The following is a 22,832-nucleotide window of genomic DNA, read 5'->3' on the forward strand; positions in this document are numbered from 1 at the left end:
GTGAGTTGTGTTGCTTTAATCCATGGTCTAGTACATCCAGTAGTAATATTCTGGCTTTCTCCATCAATTTAAGAATTTTCCACCAATTATTGCTTTCTTGAATAGTTAATTAATTGCTAATAAACATTTGTTTCAGGTCTTTATTGCAACAGCTGTTCTTGAGCCTTACTTTCCCACGGTATAATGAAGCAGGTAAGTGTGGTTCTCATTAGTAGCACTATTTATTGGTGTTATTATGTTTTGTAAATTATGTAAAATTATTGAATTAAATATTTTATGGCAATGAAGGTTATGAAAGGAGCTTAACATAACACATAATGTAAAAATGTTTGCATCCTTCCAAATAATACATATTTCATAATTGTGAAATTTTAAAGTTTACAAAGTTAAAAGGTTATTCCATTCTCCTAAAGTGATGGTGGTCTACCTCAAGGACATGCCATTTGTGATTAGTGGGCTCCCTTTACAGCAGCACTCCTGGCCACCAGTTGTGTAGGGACCTGTAACTCTGGTCCATTCAATTAACTGGAACTGTGTTGAAGTTTCCTGCTAGCTGGGTACTACAGTATGTAGGAAGAAATTTGAGGGGGAAATTCTGGAAATGCAGATCCCACGTGGGCACCTTCTCATACATCTGGTGGGAATCTTAGAAGATTCAGTAATTCTGGAGAGTCTGCAGAAACTTTGCTCTGCAGTATGCAAAATTATGCTCCACCTCACAACTGCCCTGATCCTTCAGTGTGCACCCTTACATCACTTTCGGCCCACAGAAGGATAACTCATCATTATCCACATTTTCTCAGTATCTGAACTTTTAGAGGGACACGATTAGCAACATTTTTTTATTACATAGCAAAAGCTTATATGTCAACACTTACCGTATTTTTCACCCCATAAGACGCACTTTCCCACCCCAAAGTGGAGGGAAATTCCCCTGCGTCTTATGGGGTGAATACTAATGAAGTGCTTCCATTATGGAAGCGCTTCATTAGTACCGGAGGACCGGAAGCGGTGAAGGTTCTGTACTCACCGCCTTCCTGGTTCTTGGCTCGGCTATCAGCTGTGCAGGGCTGCGCACAGCGTGAGGGCGCTCTGTGACCTCACACTGTGCGCCACGATACACAGCCGACAGCAGGATGAAGAGGATTGCGATGGTGAGGAGCTGTGGCGTCCAGGAGCAGGAGAGGTAAGTGAAGTTTTTTAATTTTATTTGCACTGGGGGCTGATGACTGACATATAGGGGTTGATATATGGGGCTGATGGTTGACATATAGGGGATGATGGCTGACATATAGAGGCTGATATCTGACATATAGGGGCTGCTAGCTGACATATGGGGACTGATGGATAACATATAGGGGCTGAATATATGGGGCTGATGGCTGAATATATGGGGCTGATGGCTGACATATAGGGGCTAATGGCTGACATATGGGCGCTGATGGCTGGCATATGGGGGCTGATGGCTGGCATATGGGGGCTGATGGCTGGCATATGGGGGCTGATGACTTGCATATGAGGGCTGCTGGCTGACATATGGGGGCTGATAGATGGCTGAAGGTTGGGGGGTTGATCTTAAGCATTGGGGGTATGATCTGAGGTCTGGTTGACATTTGGGGTCTGATCTGAGGTCTGATTGACATTGGGGGTCTGATTGGGGCTGTAAGCTCAGGTCTGATTAACTTTGGGGGTCTGATTGCTGTTCTGACCTGAGGTGTAATGGAAAATATGTTTTTCTTATTGTTCTCCTCTAAAACCTAAGTGCGTCTGATGGGCCGGTGCATCTTATAGGGCGAAAAACACGGTAATTGTAAAATGGGTGGATGGTTTTCTGGATAGTCATTCCATGTATTTTACTTCCTGTCCTGGTTTTTTAACTTCATTCCTTGTTTGGACTTTTAGAAAAGCAAACAGTCTTGCTTGACCTTCTCAATCAAACCATTCACTCTATCCATAAAAAGAAGGGGGTTAAATGACTCTTTTAGAGCATCACACATTACACTGATAAATGCATTGCTCTTCTGTGAGCATCCTTCAGCCTATCATGATAACATTAGAGCTACAGTATCATGCATTTATCCCAATTCTACAATCTACTGTTATAGTAGTAGATAAGTTCTTTAAGGCATAATATTGCTGGAATGAAAAAGAAAAACAGACAAATCCATCGTCACTGAAGACAATAGGACCTTTCTTCCTTACAGGTTTGGTCTGCTAAAATGGATTCCCTGGCCAGAAATGAAAAACTAGCCAGCTGAGATATCAGGGGACATGAACTTTATAAAGAGACATGGGGCATTTGCCTTTCCTATAGATCCTCTGCAACATGAACTCACTATTGTCTTAATTTGCCTATGGTCAACTCAGCTCCCAAGGATCCCTCCTTGCTTTTAGGACTTGTTCTTGCTTAACCTTCCAGCAACCATAACCAGGATATTCCTAATCTATCCAGACTATTAAAAGATGCTTTAGAATGAAGATGTATTCCTTCTCCTCTTCCTTCCTAAACCTTTACCTTCCCACCTCCACCTGCACCCCCAGCCTAGAGGTCAGGACTCAATTCAAATTAATGGTCACTTATCTTGGAACTTTGTAAATATTTTATCTGTCTACTTTAACCCCTTTGTCAACTCTGGTCTACATGCACAGTATGTCATAGGTGCACAAGGGGTGTATGGAGTGAACTTAGTTATAGGGTACTGTGCAGTATATTGTGCAAGCAATTACGTCCATACAGGTTCAAGTACCCTCAGAGGTCTAAGAAAAGATGAAATAATAACATGTTAAAAATATAAGAAATGAAAATTAACCCCTTAAGGACCCTGCCATTTTTTACCTTAAGGACCTGGCCATTTTTTGCAAATCTGACATGTGTCACTTTATATGGTAATAACTTCGGAACGCTTTTAATTATCCAAGCCATTCTGAGATTGTTTTCTCGTCACACATTGTACTTCATGACAGTGGTGAATTTGAGTCAAAATATTTCATTTTTATTAATAAAAAAATACCAAATTTACAAAAAAAAATTAAAAAATTGTAATTTTCAAAATGTATATTTCTCTGCTTTTAAAACAGATAGTAATACCTTCTAAAATAGTTTACTTTACATTTCCCATATGTCTACTTCATGTTTAGATCATTTTGTTAATGACATTCACTGGTCACACAGCTCCCCAAACATAGCACTAAGGAAGGGCTATGGATGTGTGAGGAGTACTGAAGGGGTTAACTCTGCAGCTGAGGAGGAAGGGCAGGCAGTGGAGTAGACACCTCAAAAACCAAGATAGGTCTCTGGCTCCTCCTGCTTGCTCTTCTGCTGCAGTCTCGGCCTCTTCATCCACCTCTGGTGTGACAGTGCCACCTGCCACCCCGCAAACAGAGGATCTGCCAGCAACACCACCACCTGGGTCACCAAGCATCTCCACAATGTCCCAAGGAAGCGTTCAGCTTTCCATCTCCCAAACACTGGAGCAGAAGAGGAAGTACCCCCACCCGCGATCCCTAGCCCTGAATGCCAGCATTTCAAAATTACTGTTCTTTGAAATGCTGTCATTCCGTCTGGTGGAGACGGAGAGTTTTAAAAGCCTTATGGCGCCACTACTTTTCCAGGCAAGCCATCCCTTCCCTGCACAACCAAGTGGGGGACAAAATCAGGTGTGCACTGTGCAACGCCATCTGTGGCAAGGTGCACCTCACTACGGATATGTGGACCAGTAAGCACGGTCAGGAACGTTATATCTCCATAACAGCACACTGGGTAAATGCAGTGTGCTATTACTACACACAGGTCTGCATAGGAGATTTTTAATTAAGACTATTAGCAAATTTGATTCATTCTGCATTTTAGGTGCATTAGATTTATTAAAAAAAATGGCTGTGATGGTTGAGACATCAGTATATTTAGTTTTTTTTTTATAACAAAAGATCAGAAACAAAAAACGGCTACAACAATAGTTTCTTCCTGAATTTTACTGTGATTCTCAATTTAGGAAATACTTCAGGGCAATGTGGTAATATAGGAAATCAAAGCAGCTGTTAAGTGAAGGTCAGAAAAGCACATGTTGAAATTTAATGAAACTGATATGTTCTTATAGAGCGCCAAATCTGTAGGTGATTTAAACTATATCCTTGAAGCAATTTGTAATAAAATCACTTGGCTAAAGTAAGAGACCTAAGGGGAACTACTCACTGTGTATACAAAAAGCCTAAGGGCATTAATGAGTACAGTTCAAGGATAAAGAAATATGTAGTGGATACATGTCAGAGAAAGCCTTCCGCCTCTGGGATAGCAAATTATTTGATCATTACAGTAAAATTCTACCAAAGTTTTCAATTTAAAGTTGCCCGATTTATCCAAGCTCAAGCTCTACAGTGACTTCAAGTGAATGAAGACATGGTTATTGTCTTTTTTTAGTAGTCTAGACTGTATAAATAGAAAACAATATTGTTTTTCATCTTGAAGGGGTTATCCCATGAAAAGTGATAAAGGATAAGTGATAAAGGTCAGATTACTCAAGACCAAGTGTATGAGTTGGTCCACTGCTCCATTCTTTTCTATGGAACTAGCCCCCAACAACTGGCATTTTATTTGACATTTTATATAGATAGGTGCTAAAGTTTTCTTGGCATAATCTCTTTAACTGCACAGATCACCAACCAATAGTATAATCTCCCTTGTTTTCTTTATTTTATTTTTTAACAAAAGTATATAAAACCACGCTTAGATAACAATGAAGATGAAAATGCTACTGTATAGATAATTGATCTATCTTAATGACAGGTTGAAGGGAATATGTCGTATGTGTAATATATTTAAAAAGGTTGTACACTCAGTACATATTGATGATCTATCCTCTGCATTGGTTATCAATATCTGATTAGTGTGGGGGTTGGACTTCCCGAAACCCTGACAATCAGCTTTTTGAAGAGGAGGTAACACTTCTACAAGCACTGCTTCCTCTTTAAGATTACAATGTGCACTATCTCGCTTGCAGTGGCAATTCAGTGAAATTATAAGTCCTTGTCCCAGTCAAGTGAATAGAACAAGTACTTATAATTACTAGGGGCCCACCTTGCTTATGGGCCCACCAGTGGATTCACCTGTTCCCCATTGGGGCAATGCAAGGCTGCTAGTGAGAACCTTCACTGGAATGTGGTCTCCACAAGTGCTGCAGTATTAGTATACACAAATGTTGAAAAGGAACTTGAGTAGTGAAAATGGGTTGAAGTCACCAGGACATCTTGTATCAGGTGATTAGTAGTGCCTACTCTTATCTTATCTTAGTTATCCTATATAGAAGCCACGATGTTTTCTTATGATGTACCTTTATATAGTATTGACACAATTAACCATGAAAATGTTAATCATTACTTCTGTCGAACACAATTTTCTGTGATGTTTCCTGGTACAATAAATATCCTTACTAATAACAAACTTGTATTCCAGCTGAAATTGATGATGATGACTTTTCCGCAATTTTGGCAAAACAGAGCTGCATAACTGAACAAACCCAATATTTCTTTGAAAATGATAACAAATCTCTTAGTGGATATTTAGAATGTGACAACTGCACAAGGTAATGAAAATAATTCCTTTTTTGCACTATATTGTTTATTAGTATTAAGAGATGTTTGCTTTTAAATGGAAAATCATTAAATGCAAGGATTTAGAGGGAGGGGGGTTCAATAATGTTCTCTGGGTGCTGAAGATCTGCAATAAACCTAGGCCAGGGTATTTTGATAGGGCAGTGAACTGAATCTTTACCCCAGGTGAAGAAAACTTTAGCTGCAACTCCGAATTAATGGAGAACGTCTATGAAAATGGAATCTTGAAGCCTTCTTATTTGCAGATTTCTCTAAATGCCATTAATTTATTAATTGATTGCATCAAATAACATTTCTCCATTGATGGATTTTACTATGAGAGTCTACTTGCAGGATTGGTGGGTGTTTCAAAGTTTCTTCCTAGTCAATCACACTTTTATAGCATACTTAATTAATAAAAGGGCAGAAAATTTTGTAATTTTGTGCAACGACTTATTAATGTTATTATTTACTGTATTATTGATAATTAAAGGTATACATTAATTTCTTCCAGAATTTATCACGTTGAAAAGATTATGAACACTAATTTATTATTTATAATTGTTGACAACCAACATACATGTGAAATCTGTGACCAGCAGCCTCTGATACAGGCAGAACAACGCTGTATCCTTTTATATAAAAAAATAAATAAATCTATCTATCTATCTAAGTTACCATTAAAGGGAATCTATTACATTGTACATGCAGTCGTATTTATAGCCAGCATGGTATAGAGCTGAAGGAGCTAAGCAGGTTGATATACAATCAGCTACAGCTGTACTTTATAGCTTTGTTGGAAAAATTTAGTTTAACTTTTCATTCATTGATATAAATTTCTGCTGATTCTAAACTTAGTCCAGTTGGCGCTCCTGTTCACTGATTGACAGCTATAACTGTATTCACAGTCATAAAGGAAAAGCTGTTGGTCACTGCATAGGTCCAACCACATGACTACTAAGCTCAGAATAAGTGGAAATTTAAATGAATGAAATACAAGTTATGATGGATGATCCTTTCCCAAATCCAAAAACCTATACATCAATGTGCTCATCTTTTCCCACTTTATAATATGCTGCCTGCCGAACGGACACCATGTTCAACATGACAGGTTTCCCTTAAAGTCAAGCTAATCAAGGTAAAGTTTTATTCCCTGAAGAGTTTCCCCTATTGTGACACACACCATTTCCTTCTTTAATCTGAAGTATGTTTGTATGATTTGTGATATGTTTTAGGTCATTTACTAGACTTTGGTATAATACAATCTGGTTTTAGCAATGTGCCATTCAGGTGTATTACAGTTGTTTCTAAATTATAAATTTATTTTTCCTTGATTCAAATCTTGAGCTAATGGACCAGATCCATGCCTGCTGGCCCAGAATCCAAGGTATAGAAAAGGTCCTGATGTTTGTTTTGATCAAGACGACTTGGTAAGTCCTAATGTTGAATAAGACACTTATTATAGAAGAACAGAGATTGAATTTATCTGAAGGTGATGGATGTGGATACAGATTCACTTGAAAATCAATACTTTTTTTGTTCCTGAAACAATTGTTTAAAATGGTTTAATTGTCTTAATTAGTAGGATTTAACAAAATGTCCCCAAACTGTCTATATTCTCATTGAGTCATAATTATTTAAAACATTGTCATTGGCAATTTTATGTAATGTGAATTTTTTATACTCATTATATATACTCATATTGTATTTTGTGCATCTCTTAGACTCTGCATGTACTTATTTTCATTTTGATATTTAAGTTTTGTCTTATCACTGTTGTCATTTATGATTGCCGCATATCACGAGATTTCACTTTCACACAATAATGGTTTCCATAGAAAATAGCAGACTTTCAAGGTCTAGGTGGATGATATTATTTGGAAGGGTTTTAATTTCTGTAATAAAGAAAAACATGCATTTTTGTGATAATATTTTGGATATTAGCTTGTTGGCTAGAAGATTAATTTGACAAAACATTGTGTGAAACTATAATTGACAGCATTCTCACATCAAGATACTTTTAATGTTCCATGTTATCTTCTTAGGTTATCTTACTATTCAAAAGGCTGTATTACATTAAAAGATTTTGTAGGCGATTGTCAAGAGGGAGGTATTCCTTCCTGGCATTAGCCTGCTCGTTAGTGGAGGAGACCGCTGCTATTACACACAGAGATCTCCTCCACAGTATGAGGAGAAGTGATTGTTAATTCCATCGCTCTTTACCATTCCGACTGTTTAGTCAGCACGATATTCCACCAGCAAATGATGATCATGAAGCCTGCTTAAAAATATGGATTGCACAATAAGGGGTCGTTCATTGGGTAATCGGCAGCAGTATTACACTACCAGATTATTGCTAATGAGCGCCCCTACAAACACTCATTAGCGATCATCTGGTTGACTATCGTCCAGTGTAATACAGCCTTTATATTTGCTCAAGCATTCACTGCTGAATGCATAATGCAGGGCAGCACATCACTGTTCTGTGAAGTATTACTGCATGTGTGATAGCATTTCTGAAGGGAACTTGTCATCAGAACATGATTAAGTCACGCTTTTATGTTAAACATATTTTAAAATAATTTTTGGTGGTTATTTTTTCATTTTCCATGCCACTATCTATATTTAGAAAAAGAACTAATTACCTGAAGTTTTTGAACAGACCACTAAGCCCAATAATAGCCACCACTTCATGGTCTGTACAGATCGCTTTTCTGCAGTCATCTCATTATCATCACAGGTAGGATTACAATGAAAGATATCACCTATATATAGATGACACAGGATCTACCATTCACTAATTGGTGATGGTCACATCTTATCTACTACTCTCTTGTACAATGACCTCTGCACAGGTCACAGAGCATGCCTAGAAAACTGTCCCATAAAAGTCAATGAGATCCCTTCCTGTCCATGTTGTTTACGCCCATGGTGGCTGCTGTAAATCCTATCTCTAAATGCTGTTAACAACAGTTCATGTAAGATGGGTGCCCTCATAATCATGTTCAGGAAATAGAATAAAAGCCTCTAGAATTAGAAAATAAAAACCGATTAAATAAGTGTCGCTATATAGTTTAACTGGCAGAAAAAAATTATAGGTGGCACATCTCCATTAACCCTTAGGATACCGGAGGGTTTTTTGTTTGCGCATTTTCATTTTTCTTCCCTATCTTCCTTGAGCCATAACCTTTTTATATTTCAATTCACATAGCTGTATGAGGGTTTATTTTTTGCGGGACAAGTTGTACTTTCTAATACCATTAATTATGGCATACAATGGTAGTGGGAAGCGGTAAAAAAAATACAAAAGGGGTGGGTCATTTGTGGCAAAACTGACCCATGCCCTTCATTCTCTGGGTCAGTACAATTACAATGATACCACATATGTATAGGTTATTATGTATAAATAATGTAAAAATAAATGCAAACTATGACATTATTTTTTTATATCACCATATTCTGACCCCCATCATTTTTTTATAGTTATCTACTGAGCTGTATGGGGGGCTAATTTTTTATGATAATATTTTAGAGTGTGTGTGACTTTTTGATCACATTTTATTAAATTTATTTTATGTAATAGAAGCAATGACAAATTGGCAAATTGGCCATTTTGACCCTTTTTTCCGTTAAACCATTCGCTGTATTGTAAAAATATTTATAATAATAGTATGGGCGTTTTCAGTCGTGGTGATACCTATGATGTTTATATTTTCTCATTTAAGTATTTTTTTTATTATACAGAAAAAGGAGTGATTTAAACTCCTATATTTTTAAAAAATGGTATATATTTTTTAACAGTTTTTTCTTTTTTGCAATGATTTTGAGCCTACAAAATCAATTTTTTATTTTTTATTTTGAACAATCGTGAATTTTTTAACTGGACATTATTGAGAATTGCTCATTTCTTATGTTTGCCTGCCGTCTGGTGGTTTCTTATCTTGGCTTGCCAACAATACCATATAAGTATAGTTTTTCTTGTGTTTTAATATTTAAAATATAAAAACATTGGAAAAAATTACTTTTTCTTTTTATTGCCATATTCTGTCCCTGTTAACTGTTTTATAGTTATGTTTACAAAGCTGTGTGAGGGCTCATTTTTTGTGTGGCAAAATATACATTTTAGCGATACCATTTTGCTGCGTGTATTTTTTATTTTTTTATGGAGAAGAAGCAATGAAAAAACAGCAAATCGTCCATTCAAGTCAATGTGTCCGCAAAAAATACAGAATGCATATGGAACACATCCGTATGTCATCCGTATTTTGCGGATCCATGCCCACTTTGCCCATCTGTTTACTGTTTACAAACACTACAGTACATTACAGTAATGATAACAAAGTTCCTGTTTCCGTTCCGCAAAAAAACATATGGATATGTTTTGTGGCAAGGATGCAAAGGAATGGATGTGGCCACAAAACAGAAAAAAAAACTTAGATATGGAACAACGGATCCGTTAAAAACGGACCGCAAAACTACAACAGTCATGTGCTTGAGCTCTTATATTGGTTATCTTGTGACAAAAGCTATTAAAATTCATTGAACAGTTAGCTTTTTCTTGCCATTTTTTACTTAACGTGTTAACCATCAAGTTTAGCGCGGCTGCATCTGTAAGTCACAAAGACTTCAATGAAGAGGGTTATGTTTGGCAGAGGGTTATGTTTGGCACGTTACGATATAATATTCTGGGGGGAATTTCTCACTCCCCCATGCCAGTTTTCTGTAGTAAAAAAGTCAGAAACTTTGTGTTTACAACTTTTTAAATGCCATTGAACTTAAATTTAGGTGCAATTTCATCTCTTTTCTGCCCTCACTACTTTTCCTAGAGAGGGGACCCTGCTGAGGGTTCGGTAGAGGGCGGCACCAGTGGACCCAGCATATTTATCTTCTTTTACACCAGTTTTCTGGCATAAAATAAGACTTACATCTTTGCTAGCTCTGAGCTAGATAAATTAGACTTTACTGCCAGATGATGTGCCAAATTTATGATAAGGTATGCGCCTTGTCATAAAGTAGGTGCATCCTCCTGCAACACAGGGGATATTATAAACCTGCATAAAACACTGGTTTATGATTCCCCCCTCTATTTTTTTAAGAAAAATCTAAAAGGATTTACTAAATAAGATCGCACTTTAGAGGTAGAGGGTACAAGTGGGTAGATATGTATTACCTGTCATACTGATTTTCCGTATTTGCTTTTTTGTTTATTTCTCCCCGCCTTCCCAGACCCATAACTTTTTTTTATTTTTCTATTCACATAGCCATATGAGGGTTTATTTTTCTGTTGTACAAGTTGTATTTTCTAATGGTACAATTTAATATTGTGTACAATATTTTTTACAGTGTTGCCTACGCAATAAAAATGACCTGTGATGCCATATTTACAGTCAGGTCCATAAATATTGGGACATCAACACAATTCTAACATTTTTGGCTCTATACACCACCACAATGGATTTGAAATCAAACAAACAAGATGTTCTTTAACTGCAAACTGTCAGCTTTAATTTGAGGGTATTTACATCCAAATCAGGTGAACAGTGTAGGAATTACAACAGTTTGCATATGTGCCTCCCACTTGTTAAGGGACCAAAAGTAATGGGGCAATTGGCTTCTCAGCTGTTTCATGGCCAGGTGTGTGTTATTCCCTCATTATCCCAATTACAATGAGCAGATAAAAGGTCCAGAGTTCATTTCAAGTGTGCTATTTGCATTTGGAATCTGGAGCTGTCACTATCAGCAAGCCATCATTAGGCTGAAAAAAACAAAACATACCCATCAGAGAGATAGAAAAAATATTAGGCGTGGCAAAAAAACAACTGTTTGGAACATTCTTGAAAAGGAGGAACGCATCGGTGTGCTCAGCAACACCAAAAGACCTGGAAGACCACGGAAAACAACTGCAGTGGATGACCGAAGATTTCTTCCCCTGGTGAAGAAAACACCCTTTATAACAGTTGGCCAGATCAAGAAGACTCTCCAGGAGGTGTATGTGTGTCAAAGTCAACAATCAAGAGAAGATTTCACCAGAGTGAATACATAGGGTTCACCACAAGATATAAACCATTGGTGAGCCTCAAAAACAGGAAGGCCAGATTAGAGTTTGCCAAACAACATCTAAAAAAGCCTTCACAGTTCTGGAACAACATCCTATGGACAGATGAGACCAAGATCAACTTGTACCAGAGTGATGGGAAGAGAAGAGTTTGGAGAAGGAAAGGAATTGCTCATGATCCTAAGCATACCACCTCATCAGTGAAGCATGGTGGTGGTAGTGTCATGGCGTGGGTATGCATGGCTGCCGATGGCACTGGTTATCTTGTATTTATTGATGATGTGGCTGCTGACAAAAGCAGCAGGATGAATTCTGAAGTGTTTTGGGCAATATTATCTGCTCATATTCAGCCAAATGCTTCAGAACTCATTGGACGGCGCTTCACTGTGCAGATACACAATGACCCAAAGCACACTGAAAAAGCAACCAAAGGGTTTTTTTAAGGGAAAAAGGTGGAATGTTATGCAATTGCCAAGTCAATCACCTGACCTGAATCCGATTGAGCATGCATTTCACTTGCTGAAGACAAAACTAAAGGGAAAATGCCCCAAGAACAAGCAGGAACTGAAGACAGTTGCAGTAGAGGCCTGTCAGAGCATCACCAGGGATGAAACCCAGCATATGGTGATGTCTGTGTTCCAGACTTCAGGCTATAATTGACTGCAAAGGATTTGCAACCAAGTATTAAAAAGTGAAAGTTTGATTTATGAATATTATTCTGTCCCATTACTTTTGGTCCCTTAACATGTGGGAGGAACATATGCAAACTGTTGTAATTCCTACACCGTTCACCTGATTTGAATGTAAATAGCCTCAATTTAAAGCTGACAGTCTGCAGTTAAAGCACATCTTGTTTGTTTCATTTCAAATTTATTGTGGTGGTGTATAGTGCCTCCTTTCTGCATTGTACCTTTAGGATTGCGGACCCATTCAAGTGAATGGGTCCACATCCATTAAGCGGTGCACTAACGACCGGTGCCCATATATTGCGGACCCATTGTTTGCGGGCCACGCTACAGGCACGGTTGGGCAACAGCCATGTGAATGAGCCCTATGGGAGATGTTTAGGTCCTGGGAGCATAGCGCTCCTGTGGTTTCACTACTCAGATACCACTGATCATATTGATTACGGGTGTTTGCTGTTTAAAACAGCGATAAAACCCAGTGGCCATGGCATCCGCTAAGCTTCTGAGTAAGCACCATGTTTAAACATCTCCCGCTGTAACAGGATAGTTATGGAAAATTTTAAACATCCACTGTTAAGTAGAATTTTGGGGATTTTGTAATAGCTAAATTTAATAGAAAATAATTTCTAACCACTTTTAGATGATTAAAGCTATTCTACACAATAAGTTTAACAGCAAATTGGGGTCTGTTATTTAGTATATTGTTGTGTGAAAGAATCTTGTGCATTTTTTTCGTTCTCATGCATGTTGATGTTTTAGGGTTTGGGTTTAATTTCTTTTTAGTATTTTCTGTGTTTGCTCTAAGTGAATTGTTGCACTTATCTAACTGCTTGCCAGCTGCATGATAAATCATTGTATGTGTCTTTCTTTGTTTCTTTTTTTTTTCTATATTTGCTTTGCCTATAAATAATAGGATGAGCCTTTATGCACAGTGAATGCTGCATCTTCAATGACGACTACAACTATCTTCATTTTACTGCAAGTATTCAAATATATATATATATATATATATATATATAATATTTCAATATACAAGCAATGCAATGTATAAGCATCTTGAAGGACATGCCTTATTACCCCATATTAAAAACAAAACAAAAAAAAAACACTCCCTGGTCCTTCTGCACAATGGCAAATGATCATGCCGTGCACATATAGTTTCTTCCGAATTCCAAACAGCCAACATTTGACAGACATTTTTGACCATCATGAACACTTTGGTAATACTCTAATGTGTCTGGCCAGATTTAACCACCTCAGCCCCCCTAGCTTGAACACCCTTAATGACCAGACCACTTTTTACAATTCTGCACTACACTACTTTCACCGTTTATTGCTCGGTCATGCAACTTACCACCCAAATGAATTTTACCTCCTTTTCTTCTCACTAATAGAGCTTTAATTTGGTGGTATTTCATTGCTGCTGACATTTTTACATTTTTTGTTATTAATCGAAATTTAACGAAATGTTTGCAAAAAAATGACATTTTTCACTTTCAGTTGTAAAATTTTTCAAAAAAAAACAACAACATCTATATATAATTTTTTCTCTAAATTTATTGTTCTACATGTCTTTGATTAAAAAAAAATGTTTGGGTAAAACAAAAAATGGTTTGGGTAAAAGTTATAGCGTTTACAAACTATGGTACAAAAATGTGAATTTCCGCTTTTTGAAGCAGCTCTGACTTTCTGAGCACCTGTCATGTTTCCTGAGGTTCTACAATGCCCAGACAGTAGAAAAACCCCTCAAATAACCCCATTTCGGAAAGTAAACACCCTAAGGTATTCGCTGATGGGCATAGTGAGTTCATAGAACTTTTTATTTTTTGTCACAAGTTAGCGGAAAATGATGAATTTTTGTATTTATTTTTTTTCCTTACAAAGTCTCATATTCCACTAACTTGTGACAAAAAATAAAACTCACTATGCCCATCATGAAATACCTTGGGGTGTCTTCTTTCCAAAATGGGGTCACTTGTGGGGTAGTTATACTGCCCTGGCATTTTAGGGGCCCAAATGCGTGCAAAGTAGTTTGAAATAAAAATCTGTAAAACAATTGGCCTGTGAAATCTGAAAGGTGCTCTTTGGAATGTGGGCCCCTTTGCCCACCTAGGCTGCAAAAAAGTGTCACACATGTGGTATCGCCGTACTCAGGAGAAGTTGGGGAATGTGTTTTGGGGTGTCATTTTACATATACCCATGCTGGGTGAGATAAATATCTCGGTCAAATGCCAACTTTGTATAAAAAAATTCGAAAAGTTGTCATTTGCCGAGATATTTATCTCCCCCAGCATGGGTATATGTAATATGACACCCCAAAACACATTGCACAACTTCTCCTGAGTACGGTGATACCACATGTGTGACACTTTTTTGCAGCCTAGGTGGGCAAAGGGGCCCACATTCCAAAGAGCACCTTTCGGATTTCACAGGCGATTTTGTACAGATTTTGATTTCAAACTACTTTGCACACATTTTGGCCCCTAAAATGCCAGGGCAGTATAATTACTCCACAAGTGACCCCATTTTGGAAAGAAGACACCCCAAGGTATTTCGTGATGGGAATAGTGAGTTCATAGAAGTTTTTATTTTTTGTCACAGGTTAGTGGAATATGAGACTTTGTAAGAAAAAAATAAAAATTAAATAAATCATCATTTTCCGCTAACTTGTGACAAAAAATAAAAATTGTAGGAACTCGCCATGCCCCTCACGGAATACCTTTGGGTGTCTTATTTCTAAAATGGGGTCACTTGTGGGGTAGTTATACTGCCCTGGCATTTTAGGGGCCCTAATGCGTGACAAGTAGTTTGAAATCAAAATCTGTAAAAAATGGCTTGTGAAATCCAAAAGGTGCTCTTTGGAATGTGGGCCCATTTGCCCCCTCGGCTGAAAAAAGTGTCACACATCTGGTATCGCTGTACTCAGAAGAAGTAGGGCAATGTCTTTTTACATGTACCCATGCTGGGTGAGAGAAATATCTCGGCAAAAGACAACTTTTCCCATTTTTTTATACAAAGTTGGCATTTGACCAAGATATTTATCCATGGATGCGTGGATCCGTAAAACACATAGGGACGTCTGAATGGAGCCTTACAGGGGGTGATCATGGGTACATGTAAAATGACACCCCAAAACACATTGCCCAACTTCTCCTGAGTACGGTGATACCACATGTGTGACACTTTTTTGCAGCCTAGATGCGCAAAGGGGCCCAAATTCCTTTTAGGAGGGCATTTTTAGACATTTGGATCCCAGACTTCTTCTCACGCTTTAGGGCCCCTAAAATGCCAGAGCAGTATAAATACCCCACATGTGACCCCATTTTGGAAAGAAGACACCCCAAGGTATTCAATGAGGGGCATGGCGAGTTCATAGAGTCTCCCTTTCCGCTAACTTGGGACAAAAAATTCAATCTTTCATGGACTCAATATGCCCCTCACGGAATCCGATCCATGGATGCGTGGATCCGTAAAACACATACGGACATCTGAATGGAGCCTTACAGGGGGGTGATCAATGACAGGGGGTGATCAGGGAGTGTATATGGGGTGATCACCCCCCTGTCATTGATCAACCCCCTGTAAGGCTCCATTCAGATGTCCGTATGTGTTTTGCAGATCCGATCCGTGGATCCGTAAAACACATACGGATGTCTGAATGGAGCCTTACAGGGGGGTGATCAATGACAGGGGGGTGATCAATGACAGGGGGGTGATCAGGGAGTCTATATGGGTGATCACCCCCCTGTCATTGATCACCCCCCTGTAAGGCTCCATTCAGACGTCCGTATGTGTTTTGCGTATCCGATCCATGTATCCGTGGATTCTATATGGGGTGATCAGGGGTTAATAAGGGATTAATAAGTGACCAGGGGGTGGTGTAGTGTAGTGTGGTGCTACTTATTACAGAGCTGTCTGTGTCCTCTGGTGGTCGATCCAAGCAAAAGGGACCACCAGAGGACTAGGTAGCAGGTACATTAGACGCTGTTATCAAAACAGCATCTAATATACCTGTTAGGGGTTAAAAAAAATCGCTTCTACAGCCTGCCAGCGAACGAACGCCGCTGGCAGGCTGTAGATCCACTCGCTTACCGGCCGATCCTGTGAACGTGCACGCCTGTGTGCGTGCGTTCACAGGAAATCTCGCGGCTCGCGAGATGACGCGCCGATGCGTCAAGGAGGAATGAATCGACCGCCTCCGGAACGCATCTCTGCGTTAGGCGGTCCGGAGGCGGTTAAATATGGAGCATATGTTTTTGCCATAGGCAACTTCCACACTAGGTAATCTGCAAATCAGCAATTTTTTCAAGGTCCACTTGATGTTAATAAAAACTTAGGCTTCATATAGTCTAAATGGTTTTGGTTAAAAATGATAGGACACATGTTAGCATTTTTTGCACATGGTGATTACTGGCTCTTAACTTTTAAATTACATTTTCGACCATTTTTGTTACTTTTTATGAAGATATATACAGCTTTTGTTCTTTATTTTTTCCACTGTTGCAGGTAGAGAGAAGTCCTCTTCATGCCCACTGGGACTTATTTGCTCCTATTTTTTTATAATAGTATTCTCTATATCACAATTCTGGCATGTGATTAGTTTCTTTTTTATGATTGCTGTGACATTGTTTACCAGGAGACTTAATCTGGGCTTACTAAGTCTCAGCAGCTCTGTGGTGCTGGAGGGCACCTATTTCTTTTCTACTCAGTACTTACTGACCACTGTATAAGGCCTCATGCACACAACCGTTTTTTGGGTCCGCATCCGAACCGCAGTTTTTGCGGCTTGGGTGCGGACCCATCCACTTCAATGGGGCCACAATATGGTGCAATTGAAAACAAATCCACCTCCCATTGACTTTCAGTGTAAGTCAAAACGGATCTGTTTGCATTATCATGAACAAAAAAAAAAATGGTAATGCAAACGGATTTGTTCTGAACAGATACCAACGTTTGCATTATAGGTGCGGATCCGTCTATTCAGATACCAGACGGATCCGCACCTAACGCAGGTGTGAAAGTAGCCTAAGATGTAGTTTACTAAAGTGTATAATAGGGTTGATATCCCAGGAGCTATCTGTAATGTGAAAAATTATTTAACTTTGCTGGAAATATGGTTAAAAAAAACTGGAAACTGTTGTGCAGTGTTTCCAAATGTGTAAAATTCTGCACCTGTAGAAAAGGAATCCTCTGCTTGACTATCATATTTGCAGTTTTGTTATGACTTCAGAAGAGAAGGGTTTAAGAGTTCTGATTTTTGACTATTTTCTGATGGGCTACAAAAATGATGGAGGTTCTTAGGCATAAACCTTATCAAGAAAGATTTAAAGAGCTTAGTTGTACATGACGTGACATGATAAAAACCCTTAAATATGTAAGATAGTTAAATAAGGTTCATGAGGGATGTGTTTTATAAGAAAATATTTCACTGAAAAGTGTAAAAGGTGCTTGAAACAAATGTCCAGCAGATTTGGCTTGAAAATCAACAGTAATATGTCTGGGATAAACCTATATGTAAGCATAAAAAATAAATAAGGTAGTGATCAGTGAACCAATACAATCTGCAGTATTCTTGTGTATGCCTGTTACTATAAGATGTGGTGCAGGCATTAATGTAGTACATTAACGATTGTGGGTTCAGATTTGTAATGTAATACATTAATGCATGCGCTGAAACTTATGGTAACTGCCGCCATCTTGAAAGAATCTCATCGGAGGCAATACATTTTAGGCATGTACGGAGCTAGGGATCGGGAATGATCATGAGTTTTATAAAGATGAACGAATTGGGTTCATCCAAAGCAGGACGAACCGGTTCGCTCATTACTAATATAAGGTCTTTTTCTGCCATCATTATCCTATGTTTCTTCTAACTTATGAATGTGTACTTTGCAATTGTATAATATATAATAATAAAAATATTTAGGCAATACTTTTTTGGGTATTACCATTAGAGATGAGCGAACCCATGCAAGTTCAGGTTTGCTGGGTTCGGCCTAACTTTAAGTCCATGTTTGGGTTCGGGACCCGAACTTGACCCAAACCCCATTAAAGTTAAAAGGGACCCAAACTTCACTTTATTTTTTTCGTTATAACATGGTTATATCGAAAAAATAGCTTTTTTTTTACACTTAAATGGCCATATTCTTTTGCATTCTGTCTTAAGAATGCAATTATTTTTCGATATAACCATGTTACAAGGGAAAATAATAAAATCACCCGAACACCGAACCCGGACTTCAGTTAAAAATCCTGGTTCGAGTCTGGGTACCTGAACTCACAAAGTACGGTGCGAACCCAAACTTTGCAGTTGGGGTTCGCTCATCCCTAATTACCATCTATGATGGTGGCACACTTTTGAATAAAAAAAAATTTAAGCTAACATTTTCAGTAACTCAGTGCTGGAATTGGAATTATTTGAATTCAAGGCATTTGTAAAGTATTCATTACTGATTCATACCTTATAAATTTAGAAAGAGCCCTGTCAAATCAATGTTTGGACATGTAATATACATAGCGTTAGGTCCACTAATTAAAAACCACTTCTTCTAATGGCTCTTCTGAATGGTGTACCGCTCTATATATAGTTGTTTGTCTTTAGTTAGTCTATCAAGTAGCATGTCATTGTTAGAATATTTGTTACATTTTACTTAATTGATCAATGTTAGGTATTAATGTTTAATTATTCTAAATAAAAGTTACTTTTTTTCTTTGTAGGAGGATGACAGTGATTGTGGTGGTGTTTCTGGTTTGAATCCTTCACTCTGGTCTATGATAGGCATTCAGTTTTTCCTGCTCTGGCTTTTATCTGGTAGCAATCATTGTCAGTTATGACCCTGAAAACCAAAATCTACATTTCTTAACTCAACATCCTGCCAAAAGATTAACCCTGGATTTACCTTAAAGTCACTTAACTGAGACAATTGAAGAATGGCTGTTTCTACGCTGTGACTTATTCATCTGTGAAAGATTCACAGAGACACCTACAAAGTCTGCATGTCGGAGTGTCAAATCCTCAGTGGCAACATGTGTGAATGCTGCATAATCTATGCCATCAGAACGGAAAGCTACAGTAAATGTGCTTTATTGAACAAAATATGATGATCTTTTTGTTGCATCGTCAATGACTTTATGTAAAAGGGCTCCCTTTAATATTGCTTCTGTACAACATGATTTGTAAAAATTTATTTGACCTTCAGTTTGTTGCACCCTAGCCCTATATGTGTCTACTTGTGTACATCAGATCTATTTTATTATTGTGCACTGTGTTTAGAAGAGCACTACTGCTTTTAATATATAAATGTATGTGGGAAAAAAACTGAAATGCTCCTGTTTTAGTCAAGTGCAAATACTGTATATTGGTTAGTCTTCTTAAAAAACAGAAAAAACAAAAAAACAAACTGAAAATGCCTTATATTGTATATTGAATGGCTTGATTTGCCAAATAGAAGTACGAACACAAAGACATATATACTCAAATGGTTCTTTGAGCATCAGATATCAAAAGGTGATTAAGTGTATACTGTACAATATTTGGTGGGTGTTTGAGAGCTTGATCTTTGTGAATCTCTTTGGGTGCCGTGTAAATCTTTTCAACTCTAGTTTTGTACATGTGGTTCTGTATATCAAAGCTAACCAATCTTTTTCAAGCCTGAGAGATATTGAGTTGGAAGCATTTTGGTTAGGAAACTTACCAACGGTATTTAGCATGCTCATGCTGCTGCTGTTTTATTTTTGGTCAGGATTCAATTTGTAGTCTTTTCTGAGTGAATATTTCTTGTGTGAAAAATACCTGAGCACTGCAATATGATGCTAATTAATTACCTTTACAATGATTTTCCAAGTGTAATCTGCAATTCAATACAGATAGTGTAAATGAATGTACTCTAAGGGTATCATTATACCATAAACATTTATTTATTCTATTACTTGCCTTTTATAGTCAACTACATACATTCAGAATGATGTTTAACATCCAAAAATTGATGGTGAATGCATGATGTAGCACGTAGGTGGTTAATAACCACCATTTCAAAACTTTATTCTCAGTTTATTTGCTTTTTCCACTTATCCTAAGTTGAAAATCAAACAAATGCCTAAACATGGTTAATTATAATGTATTTTTTTTATTAATCAATGAAAAAAGATTGCATATAATATATTATAATAAACTGATGATATAAATAAACAGTTTTATTATTTTACTATTTATTTTATTTTAATATATTTTTTTTCATTTCAAGGTAGACAAGATGATTACTAACTTATCAGTGGGGATCAGACCACTGGGACCTCCACTGATCCGGAGAACAGGGGTCCCATTCTCCCATCTGATGGAACGGCAGGTCAGACATGCCTAACCTGCCACTCCATCACATCAGCGGAACAGATCCTCATTTGCGGTCTCAATGGGAGTCTCAATGGTTGGACCCAATTATCAGATAGTTATCCCCTATCCAGTGGATAGGGAATAACTTCAAAATGTGTCACAAACACTTTAATTTAGACAAGAAATTTAAAGGGAACCTGTCATATACTTTATGCCGACTCACTGTGGGCAGTATGAAATAGTGACAGAAATGCTGATTTTAGTGGTGTGTCATTTATAAGCTAAAAGTAAGTGGTTTCCAAGAACCAGCATCATAATCATTGCAGCCCGGGCATTGGAAAAAGTCAAATCTACTTGAGAAGAGTCATGGTTATTCATAAGTTCCTGCTCTCCCGCCCATGTGCTGATGATTAGCAGTTCTCTCCTAAACAGAAAGGAGGAAAACTTGGTAGAAGACTGTCAATCATCAGCAGGTGGGCAGGCAGAGCAGGAATTTATGAATAGCCATGACTCTTTTCAGGTGGTCGTGACTCTTTTCCAGGCCTAGTCTGCAATTATTGTGATGTTGGTTCTCGGCAACCACTTACTTTTAACTTATAAATGACAGACAGCTGAAATCAATTCAGCTGGATCTACTTTATGATGCTGTTATAATGGACAGCATAACGTTGATGACAGGTTCCCTTTAAGACATATAATCAGTGGTTTTGACAGAAGTGTAACTTGTAGCTCTGGGGCCCCAATGCAAATCATTAAGAGAGACCTCCAACTATAATGCTTCATATACAGTATTGGTTTTCTCATATGAGGAAGAGAGACCAAACACTTATTATCTCATATTTGTTGTGCTGCAAACTATGCTTTTAACTTTTGCTTTATTAGGGGGAATGATCAGCGTATCCCAAACTAACAAATGTCTAGGCATATTAAGAGCTCACATTTAATAATTTCAATTGAGGATATATCCAAATTAGTTTCATTTAAAAATATTTATCGGTTATTTTCAGTATTTGTAGATATAAAACTATAATTTACAGTTAAATGCATGTATTTATAAAGACTAGTGCAAAATATTTAAAATATATTTAAATATATAATAAAAGAGTAAACTATGAAGAAACAAATTTATAAATTTAGTTTTGAATTTAACCCTTAAAAGAGGTCATCTGTCCTAGAAACCAAATGGTTGTACCCTGTGACCAATAAAAAAACAAAAAAAAAAACACTTGTCTTCCATCCAGAAGTGGCTTGGTCCTGTGACAACTGTGGCTAATCACTGGCCTCAGCAGTCACATATGCTAGAATGGCACATCACTGATGTTATGTTCTAGAACATGTGACAATGGTGCAGGAACTGTAAGACTGTGGACAGGTAAGCGTTTTTTATTATTGACCACAGGTTGCAATTATTTGGTTTGTTAGCCCTTAGGTTGGAAAATATATTTAATTCCTCATATTTCTATTGATTTGTGAATTAAAAAAATAATTTTGTTGAGTGTTTTGCTTTTTTTAAAGCATTGTAACTTCTTAAATAAAGAAAAATTAAAATAGAATTATGTTGACAACACAAGTGCATTGGAAATATGCAAAGATTTTCAGAAAGATATATTGAAAGTTTTACCATAAAAATCCTAGCCCAAAAATAGTCATAGAAATGTGCTGACATTAAAATGCATAAATAGTGGGTTATGATGTCCTCTTTCAAGATATGGGTCATTGTGTGAATATGAAACATTACTAATATCTGAGAATGAAACTCAATTGCCTCTTTGTTTCTTGCTATAGTAAAAGTGGTATGTTTATAAGTATCAAATTTATGTAACAATAAAACTTTCCCTGTTGGCAATGCCTAGTCCCTAATACAGGGAAACTGTTCTCGAATAATGGGATGAGGCTTTCTTAGCTGATTATATTTTTATTTTGAAGAATTGTTTTTCCTATATTAATTTTGAATTAGATTGTACCCTCATGTTCCATTGTATACACATTTGTTAGACTCTTTTATATTTGGTGAACACCTGCTTTTATAAATAATAGTCAAAAGAATTTTCTGAGTCATTTAGTAAACCAATAGTAAGTTAAAGGGGTTTTCCTTGATTTTGATACTAGTATCTGAATGCTGGGAGTCTGACACCTTGGGCCCCCACTGATTAGCTGTATGAGAAGACACAGGCGC

At 37.5% G+C, this 22,832-nt stretch overlaps 1 protein-coding gene across 11 annotated transcripts in view; it reads left to right on the plus strand.

The window, feature by feature from the left end:
- CACNA2D1 (calcium voltage-gated channel auxiliary subunit alpha2delta 1) overlaps positions 1 to 20,515 on the plus strand; it is an 840,216-nt gene extending 819,701 nt beyond the window's left edge. For 9 of the 11 annotated variants that reach the window (XM_044280114.1, XM_044280118.1, XM_044280119.1 and 6 more), the window contains 5 exons: positions 137 to 192; positions 5,450 to 5,579; positions 6,101 to 6,213; positions 6,934 to 7,016; positions 19,045 to 20,515. In XM_044280114.1, the coding sequence (XP_044136049.1) occupies positions 137 to 192; positions 5,450 to 5,579; positions 6,101 to 6,213; positions 6,934 to 7,016; positions 19,045 to 19,161 (499 nt within the window). In that variant the 3' untranslated portion in view covers positions 19,162 to 20,515. Of the gene's footprint in view, positions 1 to 136; positions 193 to 5,449; positions 5,580 to 6,100; positions 6,214 to 6,933; positions 7,017 to 13,240; positions 13,306 to 19,044 lie in introns of all 11 variants that reach the window. The other 2 variants (XM_044280115.1, XM_044280117.1) reach the window with 1 other exon arrangement.
- The last annotated feature ends 2,317 nt before the right edge of the window (positions 20,516 to 22,832 follow it).

The sequence above is a fragment of the Bufo gargarizans genome, chromosome 2 (assembly GCF_014858855.1).
Source record: "Bufo gargarizans isolate SCDJY-AF-19 chromosome 2, ASM1485885v1, whole genome shotgun sequence".
NCBI lineage: Eukaryota > Metazoa > Chordata > Amphibia > Anura > Bufonidae > Bufo > Bufo gargarizans.